Genomic DNA, 11,569 nt, shown 5'->3' with positions numbered 1-11,569 from the left:
CTTATTATAAAGTTATTAGTAATACAAGTGTAATACAAAACTAGAAAATCGGACGTATTTTGTGATCAAAAAAGTATGAGTCGTTTCAATTGAAAGTTGTTTTTATTTTTTCAATAATTGAATTCATAATAACCTATCAATCAATTGATTACTTATATTAAACCACTTTATTAAGTGTCCGCCCGATTATAGGCCACCGAAATGGTTACGCCATTGTTTCCATCTATGACTCCGCGATACGTGGACTCCAATTGGTTTCAAGTGGACAAACCAATGGACGAAGAACTAGAGCTGAGTATTATGGAGAAAGAGCACAACAGCCAACAACAGGACATCGAAACCCGTGACTCGGATCTGATACCATCACAGCCTAATAGTCAAGAATTTGAAGAGGAAGAAGAAGAAGACGATGATAATGAAGATGACGACGACGATGACGATAATGATGACGACGACGATGAGGAAGATTTAGAGGCCGACGATATTCATGGTTTTAATCCCGACTCACCCGTTGGCAATTCACCCAACTTTTAAAGTCATAATCGTTTGATTAATTTAAATGAAAACAATTTATATTTGATTATCAAATCATATAATAATTATATCAATCATTTAAGTCATAATTATCGTAACATTCATTAAACACACTATCATATTGTTGTTTAGTTTGTAATTTCAGTATAAAATATATATTATTTATTAAACATTTGTATAAAAATAAACATTAAATAAAATTTCTATAAAAATCAATTACCGGTATATCGATTGCATGATTGTATCAAATGTCAAAAAATAACTGAAAATATTGATTAAACAGAAATATTATATGAAACCAAAAAAAGTTTATAAAAATAAATAATTTTAGGAAAATTAATGTAAATAATTTCAACTATCAATAGGATTGGGTAAACCATGGATCTGGTCTTCAAGTAATTGCCAAGTCTTTTGCCATAACTTTTGCTGGTATTGTTTGTTCAACGAAAAAGGCGATGATTTGATTATAGCGCAGTCCTCCAGATATTTGCCACCGACTCCCTCCAACTCGGATGATATCGTGGCGTAGATAATGGTTTCGGCGCCTTCTTTAGATGTCTTTACAACAAATCAAATCAACAAAACAAATAAAATACAATACAAATCTAGTTAGCGATAATTTTTTGAGTTCAATATCTGGTAACTGACCCGAAATAAAGCCCTGGCCAGTGCTGGCAACATCTTAACCCACCAAACGTTGGTGTATAGTTCGGTTAAAGCAACGCCAGGATGTAATGAGTTTACAGTAATATATTGGCCAGACATCGGGTGTGTGGCCAACCAATCGTTAAGACTATATGTAAACATAATTTGACACAACTTTGACTGAGCGTATGCGTGAAATGGAGAATAAATATCTTCAGATTGTAGATCATTGATACGGAGGTCACGGGCATAATGTGTCGATGAGCTAACATTAACCACTCGCGATCTTTGACCGCACCGTTTGGCCGATGCTACCATTACCGGCATGAGTGCCCATATGAGCAAACAATGACCCAAATAGTTTACCTCAAAGTGAGACTCGTAGCCATCGTCGGTCACCTTTTTCGGTGCAAACATTATGGCCGCATTGTTCACCAAATAGTGGAGATTTTTTACATCTGAAGAGTGAAATTTATCGACAAATTGTTGAACAGATTTAATAGACAAGAGATCCAATCGCCATATCTCTAGTTTACCGATCTTTTCTTTGCGTGTGTTTTGTTGGTTAACAGTGGCTAATATTGTATTTGTCAATTGATTCAATGTCTTAGGATTAGCCGAACTGGCGATTATGACGTGACAGCCCTTAAGTAATAAAACAATAGCAGCCTCGAGACCAATACCTCGAGAACCACCCGTAATAATGGCCACTTTATTGTCCAATCTCTTCGGTAGATCTGTGTCATCAGTCGACAGATGACGCACTGATGATATTATTTGTGTCTTGCGGTTAAGCTCTTTGAGGACATAAATGGCACCCAAAATGTACAGATGAATGGCTGTCCACATGACATATACGAGCTCTTTGAAGGCGTCCCACGAATCCACTATCGATACCATTGTTGCTTAAATAACAAATAAAAGTTATAAAAAGACAAACAGTTGTTTTGGATCAGTTGACAATCTCTAGTTGATCTCTTGGGTGGCAAAAGGAGGTCGCAAGTGATTAATTGACCCAATGGTTAGCCAATGAATGACACATCACTTGACTGATGGATAACCCACTAAACAAGTGATGAACTTTTGATATACTTTTTTATTAGTATTATTAACACTAATACAAGACTTATACACGGTTTATGAGCTATCGAAAACTCGGACCCTTTTTATGTATATTACATATGTTTTTTGTGTAACTATATCTCTATTAAATAATTATATAATTACATAAATGATGTCGCATTTTTTTAAACAACACATGACAATATGGTATCTTTTATAATTACCAAATGTAGCACAAAAAACATAAGTAACATAAATAAAAAAGTACCGAGTTTGTTCTGAAAATGTTTAGTGTAGACTATAGAGTATAGACTCTATACTATAGACTCAATACATTTAAATCCTAAATATTTTTATTTCTCAAAACATGTATTAATACTACAGTATATCCAATGCATTCAAAACACAAATTATGTTTTCATATTATTATTGTTTTACAGTCAAACTTATTATCGATTGATTTGTTATCTCATATTAATTATAAATATAATGTCATTTATATTATTGCATTTATTAATAAATTATCCCATAATTGTTATTATAAAATCAGATAACATTTTTTATATTATAATTATTACAAATATTGTTTTTGTTTTGTTTAATACAATTTGTCAATTTTATAGTTTTTATTTATATAATACAATAATTTATTTGTTTGTTGCACTTAGAAAATAATATTAACATTTGATTTGTTTTAATAGTTTTAAGTATTTTGGCAATAGATTTGGCGATTAATTTAATATATGTAATAACAAAAAATTTACTAAATAATACTTATTATAAAAATAAATTGTTAGCTAATAAACTAACATTTAAGTGTAAATAATATTAATTATGATACAAATATATACAATACTGAGATTTGACAAAAATATAGTGTAATTTATAAATAAGAAATCAGCTATTTTTTTGTTAAAATATAATAAAAAATCAGATCAACAGAGAAAATAATAGTTAACCTTAAGGTAATCTAATAGCAATTACTCTTCAATATAATTAGTCTTCATATCATTACTTGTTTTATGGTATCTTAATCTTAGTCTTCGGCGATCTTTTCGCGAATCAATAAAACATTTAATGGATATTAAAATAATTATTATCAATACAATTGATATAACAGTTGCAATGGTATAGATATGGAGAATCCAGTCTAAGATACAGTGATTGCTATCATTGAAGTCATCGGTTCTGTTGGTGTAATCAATGTGAATGTAGTCAAAGTCGACGGTAATAACTGATCGATAAAATGCAATTTCATTGACATAAACAATATCTTTATGAGTTGTTTTCCAATTATGTGAACACTCGTAGGATTGGTTGGCTTTTATCTGACCAAACATATAGTTAACATGAGATACCAAACAATTGTTTTCCTGTAATTTTTCTAAGTTATCTGAATCACATCTTTTATAAAAACATTCATTAATTGTTTCTTCTTCATTGCAAATCGCTTCAGTATATTTGATGTCCAAATTAAAAGACAAATCTAGATTTATGTCGAAACCAACTGAAAGACTTGATTTATGATTGGGTGAAATCATTTTGAAATTATTAAACTTATTGTAATGAATGGCCAATAATCGTAAACCGTTGTCCTCTTCGTAATCACATTCTGTTAATCTTGAGTTAGACTTTATTGGATTCAAATCACAGAATGTGCTTCCAATGAATGAATCGTTAATCGGTTTGACCGACACGTGCACCACGAAGTCGGCCAAAAAACAAGTACCATAATTACACCGACTGTAGTCAACGTACTCATTGTTGACCTGTCCAACACAAGAGTCCGAACCGATAAAATAGGGTGAAACCGTATTCACATCCATGTCTTCATCACCTAATACAGGCCACCAACCAATGTTGGCGATGACCATAAGGCACATCAATATATCACATTTGTTGAGTATTGCCCACATATCTGGTCAACAGTGGAGAAAAACTTGTCGACAAAAATATTGATAAATAGTTTTACAATAATTAATAGTTTTATAATACTGTCTTTTATATAGACATTCAAATACTATTCAATTATTAGTAATATTAATACTAAAGTTTTGTCTTTCATTAAATTAGTCACACATTGTGTCTGTATTTTCTGCTTTTCAATAGAGTGTTGCAAACAATTTGTTTGAAACAAATCCAGTATTTCATATGAAAAGTGACACTCAATTCAATGGATAATTGTTTTACAATATGTTTGCAAAATTCATTGCCAAACACATTCAACACGTGATTACACACAATATATCGTATAAATTACTAAAACAACAATTTCCGTAATTTTATAGTCTATTCAATAGTTAATTGATATTTCTGAACAACAAAATAGACAAAAAAAATAAATATTAAATTATATTATTTATGATATGAAAAGCAAACTTATTGGGTGTTTGAAAGCAAATAATAGCCAAAAGGGGTTTAACATCACGTATGCCATYGATATTAACAGTATTAATAATATGACGTTAAAACACCACACACTGTGAATGGCTTTTATTATATGTATTCAATATATTTGAGACCTGTTTTGTGAGACAACTATTTCATTGAATGAATAATTTGATCGCAAAAATTGCTATATTTTTCAAAACTGGTGTCCAAACACACTGTTGTACGCATGCGTCACATATAACACACATTCAATGATTTTTATATTATTGTAAACAAATCCTAAACTTTTGTTTTGTATTTGTCTTTAAATTTATTTATAATTTCCTAACCATTAGTCCCAAATATTTGCGGCGATCTCTTATCTAAATCATGTTTGACTGGCAGTCCGGTCACTGTTCACACACTGGCGATGAAAGCGAAGAAGATCTCAGAGATGATGGTTACTGCAGTCAACCAAAGTTATGTCATCCAGAGTTGATGTCCAAACATGAGTTACAACATGTGTTGCATAAGGTTTGTGTTTATCTGTATAACCATTAGATTTGTTTTTTATATGTCATTATTGTCCATCTCTTCAGAAACATCTAAGTCTGGCCAAAGAGGATGTTCTCAATGGTTACGAGTACTCAAATATGATTGAATTATACAACAAAGTAATCCTACCGTTACCACAAAGACAATATAGTGATAATCGGATGGGTTGTCGTCTGAAAAACAAACAAATTGATTGCAATAAAAACTTTAAAAACAAAAGAAAATGTGAAGAAATTACTAATCATGAAATTAATAGCAAGAAATTGAAAATTAATAATAATAATTATATCGCAAATAATAATACAAATCATCAGACAATTGACTTAAAACAATCACTTCCGCAGTCAAGTGATAATCAAAAGAGACAAAAAATTTCTTGGCCGTAGTTATCATTGCATTATCGCTGAAATTATTTTATTGTAATTCATGACATAACATACTGTTTAGATGTTAATTATTTTTTAATCATATTTTTTTGTTAAATATATATATACAGTATATATTTTTATATATGATATTATAATCAATCATTGTATGAATTGATTTACAATTTGTACACAAAAACAAGTCAAATCATTAATTTAAATTATAAAAAAATTGTTAACTAATCGTTTTTTGTGTTATTTTCAACATTTTTGTCTGATCGTTGTTTGCTATTATCCTCATCGATGATGTATTGCAATAGATCTTGAAGTGATGAGAAATCCGTACGACTAGTATGTACTTCGGGTGTCAGTCGCGGCAAATAAGTGCCCACTTTTTGGCGAAATTCTTGTAACTAATTTTATAATAATAAGATATAAACCATATGTTAAACAACTATTATTATTATTATTATTAGTCAATAAGTGATCAAAACTGACATCATTGACACCGATTGCTTTCCAGACAGTAAAGCATAAGAGTCCAAATCCAGTGCACGCGTAAACTGATCCCCAAAGTAGTGCTCTCATTGCTAATGAACCGCCACTTTCGGTACCAACTGTACGGACAATTGAAATGCCCTACAAATACATTAATTCTATGATACAAATGGTACGAAAAACTATTAAAAATTATACCAAACTTTATCAAAAGCGTTGACATCTTTTTTCTTAGCGCTGGACAAAGCCGTCGAAAAGCCAAACAAAAGACCCGCTCCGGCAACACATGACATGAATGCCATTTCTTTTGGATCAAACAAAGTGATAGATATTCATAATTTAGATAATTGCAAACATTTAATAATAAAATATAAATACCTAAATATTTATTATTTCGTTTGCCATTTGTTTTGTCGACAATTTTATTGTCTAAAGTGTTTGATAAACCATTTATTGTTTCATTTGTTTGTTTGTCTAATTTATCCATTAGATTATCATATTTTAATTGATGTTTAACTAATAAATTTTAATAAATGATTGATACTTTGGACGTAAAAACTTACAGAATATTTAACCAAATTATTAATCATAAAACTTTTTTTTAGAAAAAATATTATTCAATCATTGAATCACATGTTTTAGACACTACTGTATTATGCAATACATTGAATATATTATAAATAAAACAAATAAAATGTTTTAATCAACCAATAGATAGCACTAAAATTAATATAATTATTTAATTGGGTTTTTACATTAATACTACTTGTATTAGCACTCATTATACTCTATATCTATGGATTAGAAATAACAAAATTAAATTATAGTTAAACTAATTTGTTTTTTTTCTTTCAATTATTTTTAAATATTTTATTTATTAAATAAATTATAAAAGACTTTTGAGTCAACCATTGTATGAATTGTTTGTAATGTATATTAAAACCATTGCTTAAGAGTCTATGTTTAAGAACAACAAATAACCTGTTTTTCTATGTTTCGATGTTTAACTAAAATCTATTAACTGTAGTACTATTTAAGCTAACATTTAACACATTTCGATGATTATAACAAATGTATAGTTTATGTTATGTGTGTTTACTAAGACATGTAACCATTAAATTGTTGAACAAAAATACATTACATTACATAAAATAATAATTCAATCAATTGAGAAAAAATAGCGCTAGAGATCCTCATTTTAGTATTATGGGTAATACTAGAGGTCCTGTACTACTACTTGACATTAGTTTACATTTGATATCTATGGTAACTAAATATTTGGTCAACTTTTTTGACACTACTCTTAAATTACGTTATCATATTTATTGCTATTAAGCTATTGTGTAAGCACTAAATATGATAACGTAATTTAAGAGTAGTGTCAAAAAAGTTGACCAAATATTTAGTTACCATAGATATCAAATGTAAACTAATGTCAAGTAGTAGTACAGGACCTCTAGTATTACCCATAATACTAAAATGAGGATCTCTAGCGCTATTTTTTTCTCAATTGATTGAATTATTATTTTATACTGTACATTAAAGTAGAATTTAATTAATACAGTCATACCTGTTATATGTGAAAGTTGTGTCCAAAAATAAAACCCTCAAAAAAATATACATTAAATATAATAATATAATATATTATATGAACAAAACTATTCAAACAATGAGTGTTACCATAGGTTTGCTAATGTATTAAACAATAATAACAACAGCAGTCATAGAGACTCTATAAGATTGCAATGAGTAGTGACTGAGTGAGTGAGTGATTGAATGAATGAATGAGTCAATTGAATACTGTTTTCATTGCTATAAAAATAGAGTATATTTTTAATAATAATAATAATAATAATAATCATTGACTGTAAACATAATGGCAATCAATTGAGTGTTGTTTGATATTATCATATAATATGTTTGGACACCAATTGTTTCGGTGATGTTTTATTGTGACGGCATCGACGGTATTATCAATTGATTGCCAGATATTTATAATATCGTAATAATTATTATTATTTTCAGTGAATTTTATTTATTTATTTTTTTTGAAGATTACAAACAAAAAACACAATTTGTTTAAATGATTTTTACATATCATTTAGTGTCATATTATTTGTTAATACATTTGTTTTTTGTTGTAAATATCAATATTTAGTTTAATTGAATTATAATATTTGTTTTTATTATTTATTTAATTATTTATTATTAATGTATTTTTGGCTCTCAAATGACAACTTAATTGAAATATTTGTTTAAAAAACATTCAAAAATACTCTTAAAATATGATATTTTGTTAACAAAAAGAAAACAAGTTATTCAACAAATATATTGAAATTATTTTATTTGAAAGCATTTGTCAAATGTATTGAATATGTTGTCAATTGTTTGATGTTTTGATGTAATGAAAAGGATGTCATATTAAATGGTGTCACAAATTGATACACACGAGTGCCACATGAGATGTCATTAAAGGATAACTTCATCAACAAAGTAGTGACAATTACCGCAAATTCTGCTAATTTAAAGACTCAATAAAAACCAGTGATAAATATCTCTCAATGTCTTCATCATCGCCTCAGTCGTTGACATCGATTGAGTTAATCACTAGAGAGACAAAGCCGAAGAAGTCATCGGTACACTCGTCAGCCATTAGTCCATCGATGACAGGCGTGTCTTCGTCTATGGATCGGTACGACACTACTCAACATAAGTCGTCGAGTGGTCGCGTGAACGGCCAAATCAAAGTGGTGTCCAAATACAATAAGAAGAAGTGGCATATATTTCCCGGTCGTAATCGCTTTTACTGCGACGGACGCATAGTTATGGCCAAACAAATATCCGTCTTTTACTTTACAATTATTCTTATCCTTATTACTTGTTCTCTATTCTTCATCTTCGAGTACGTAATTAAATAATTAATTTCAAAGTAATAACTAATTAAACACAATTTCATTTGTTTATCGGAATCAGTTGCCCATATCTGGCCACCGAAATAAGTCCAGCGATTCCAGCTGTAGCCGCACTACTATTCTTGTTTGTTTTGTGTACATTATTGAGAACCAGTTTCACAGATCCCGGTATAATACCGCGGGCCACACCCGAGGAGGCAGCAGATACTGAACGACAAATTGGTAATTGAGTTAAACATTGACTAATATATTAGTATTTTGTTTTTTATCTTTCAATTAATCCTTTATGTTTTACACAGAGGTACCCAATGGGTCAAACTCGCCAACATATAGACCTCCTCCGCGTACCAAAGAGATTGTTATCAATAATCAAACGATTAAATTAAAGTATTGTTTTACGTGTAAAATATTTCGACCGCCGCGAGCCTCTCATTGTAGTTTATGCGATAATTGTGTCGGTATGTGTCGGCACAGTGTGTCCGCTTCAGTCATTTGATTTGTATTTTATAAAAAAAAATTAATAATAAAATTTTTTAGAGCGTTTTGACCACCACTGTCCGTGGGTCGGCAACTGTGTGGGCAAAAGAAATTATCGCTATTTTTATATGTTTATCATGTCTTTAGCACTTTTGTGTGTTTTTGTATTCGCTTGTATTATAACTCATCTCATATTATGTATGATTTTATTTATTTTTTTTGTCAATAATTTTTTAAACTCTTATGTTATTATTATTACTATATGTTTGTACTTTTAGTATCAAAAGGCAAGACAATATTGGATGCTATAAAGGCCAGCCCTACCAGTATTGTTGTCGGCATAATATGCTTTTTTAGTGTTTGGTCTATACTGGGTTTGGCCGGATTTCACACTTATTTGACGACTTCCAATCAAACTACTAATGAGGACATTAAGGGCTCGTTTTCCTCGCGACGCAACCATTCTGTGAGAAATCCATTTTCTAGAGGATCTATATATAAGAACTGCTGTTCTATACTTTGCGGTCCCAATACTCCAAGGTTTGTCATAATTAATGCTATAATTATAACCGATAGTATATTTTATATTATTTTATTATTATTTTAGTCTTATCGATAGTCGAAGTCCTATAACAGATGAACAGTATATATCAGCCCAAAGGGCTCGCGATCTCAATAGACAACAGTCATCTCAGCCAAGAAGCAGTCGTGCAGATGTAAATCAAAGCGCATCAATGAATCCTCCACCCAAAACACCTACCGGCGCTTTAGGCACCAAATCTATAGCCGATCAGTACTTTCAACAGCAACAACTGTATCATCAACAGCATCAACACCAATCACCCGCTCCTTATCCGCAACAACAGCATCGTGTGATACAACAACAACAACAACAACATCATCATCACCAACCATCCCAACAACAACAGCAGCCCCAACAGCATCAACATCATCATCACCAACCATATAGACAACAAGCGACGGCTAATATGACTCCCAATGCTAACGGCAACTATAACTCTCTGCCGCGTAATCAACATCACACACAATATGGTACGACTGATGTTGTCAACGATTAACTCGATTTTTAATTTATGTTTTATTTATATTTTAATTTCTTATACTTTTATTAACACTGATTTTTATTAATTTTCACTGTACTGTATTTTAAGCGAGCAATAATTTTTATGCTTATTTTACAATGTAAATAACATCTAATTTATTTATTTATAAATTTTATCTTATATTGATTTTATATTTTATTTTATTTATTTTTATTATTATATTACTTTTTATTAAGTTTTGTATTTTCATTTCATTGCATTTTGTGATTAATATTTTTTTGTCAACAATTTTCATTTCTTTGTGTATTAATTTTAAGCTAATTTTTTCTTAACTCTATTTAGTTATGATTGAAATGTTAATTATGCACTTAATTGAAACATTATCTAACATTCCCTTAATGTACACCTATTTCCCTCTCTCTCTCTCTCTTCTCCAGTATATAGAAGTAATGTTACTTCACATCCCTATCAATAACATAAACTTATGTAACAAATAACTCAAAAAAACCTAAAATCCAGATCTTTTTTGTGAGTATTGTTTCTCTGAAACAAAATATTTGTCAAATATTTAACTATCCATCTAAATGAATGTCTACTAATATAATAATGTTTCGTCAAAAATGATTACATAAACTAATTGATAGCTATTTTTATTAATGAATTTTGAATCGACAGGCAATGCAAACAAATTGAAGCCAAATTACTCGACGTTAAACCGATTGCCATCCTATCATATAATGGATCAATTGTGCGATCAATCGTATGACTCGGATGTCGCAAACAAATCTATACAAAAAGGTGGATCTCTATCAAGAAGTCAACACAATATAAGCTTAGTTTCATATATGAAACAAAGCACTGTCTAAGAGATTTGGGTCAGACAGCAGATTAACGATTGTCTACTACTTAGTGTTTTTTGACATAATTATATCAATTTTTAATAATAAATTTTATTGATATTAGGCTAACAAATAATTATTATATTATATGATATTTAAATTGTTTTATATTCGACAATACAACCAACTAAAAAATTTTTAATGATTTGATATTGTGATCATAACGGGATATATTAATAACTTATACA

General features: G+C 29.7%; 5 protein-coding genes across 5 annotated transcripts; 3 read left to right on the top strand and 2 right to left on the bottom strand.

Moving 5' to 3' along the window:
* The first annotated feature begins 48 nt into the window (after positions 1 to 48).
* On the top strand, positions 49 to 673 carry LOC128961288 (anaphase-promoting complex subunit 15-like). The gene has a single exon (XM_054307506.1). The coding sequence runs from the start codon at positions 202 to 204 to the stop codon at positions 532 to 534; it is 333 nt and encodes a 110-aa protein (XP_054163481.1). The 5' UTR covers positions 49 to 201; the 3' UTR covers positions 535 to 673.
* A 196-nt stretch (positions 674 to 869) lies between these two features.
* LOC128960993 (dehydrogenase/reductase SDR family member on chromosome X-like) lies at positions 870 to 2,294 on the bottom strand. The gene is made up of 2 exons (XM_054307183.1): positions 1,183 to 2,294; positions 870 to 1,092 (listed from the first exon to the last, which is right to left on the bottom strand). The coding sequence occupies exons 1-2, from the start codon at positions 2,077 to 2,079 to the stop codon at positions 886 to 888; spliced, it is 1,104 nt and encodes a 367-aa protein (XP_054163158.1). The 5' UTR covers positions 2,080 to 2,294; the 3' UTR covers positions 870 to 885.
* Positions 2,295 to 4,344: 2,050 nt separating this feature from the next.
* On the top strand, positions 4,345 to 5,665 carry LOC128960969 (uncharacterized). The gene is made up of 3 exons (XM_054307157.1): positions 4,345 to 4,900; positions 4,968 to 5,145; positions 5,211 to 5,665. The coding sequence occupies exons 2-3, from the start codon at positions 5,002 to 5,004 to the stop codon at positions 5,550 to 5,552; spliced, it is 486 nt and encodes a 161-aa protein (XP_054163132.1). The 5' UTR covers positions 4,345 to 4,900; positions 4,968 to 5,001; the 3' UTR covers positions 5,553 to 5,665.
* Positions 5,666 to 5,791: 126 nt separating this feature from the next.
* Positions 5,792 to 7,617, bottom strand: LOC128961325 (transmembrane protein 242-like; the record flags this gene model as incomplete). The annotated part of the gene is made up of 5 exons (XM_054307547.1): positions 7,600 to 7,617; positions 6,408 to 6,545; positions 6,233 to 6,333; positions 6,030 to 6,170; positions 5,792 to 5,944 (listed from the first exon to the last, which is right to left on the bottom strand). Coding segments are annotated over exons 2-5 (504 nt in total), but the record flags the coding sequence as incomplete, so codon positions are not given.
* A 732-nt stretch (positions 7,618 to 8,349) lies between these two features.
* Positions 8,350 to 11,468, top strand: LOC128960862 (palmitoyltransferase ZDHHC18-like). Its single transcript, XM_054307010.1, has 7 exons — positions 8,350 to 8,931; positions 9,003 to 9,163; positions 9,241 to 9,399; positions 9,479 to 9,616; positions 9,697 to 9,958; positions 10,026 to 10,471; positions 11,158 to 11,468. Exons 1-7 carry the CDS (start codon positions 8,591 to 8,593, stop codon positions 11,346 to 11,348), a joined length of 1,698 nt encoding a protein of 565 aa, XP_054162985.1. The 5' UTR covers positions 8,350 to 8,590; the 3' UTR covers positions 11,349 to 11,468.
* Positions 11,469 to 11,569: the final 101 nt, after the last annotated feature.

Source organism: Oppia nitens, unplaced genomic scaffold, assembly GCF_028296485.1.
Source record: "Oppia nitens isolate AA-2021 unplaced genomic scaffold, nextdenovo-longstitch-racon4-pilon3 scaffold5_pilon_pilon_pilon, whole genome shotgun sequence".
NCBI lineage: Eukaryota > Metazoa > Arthropoda > Arachnida > Sarcoptiformes > Oppiidae > Oppia > Oppia nitens.
Note: the sequence above shows the minus strand (reverse complement) of the source record. Positions and strands in the feature narration are given on the sequence as shown.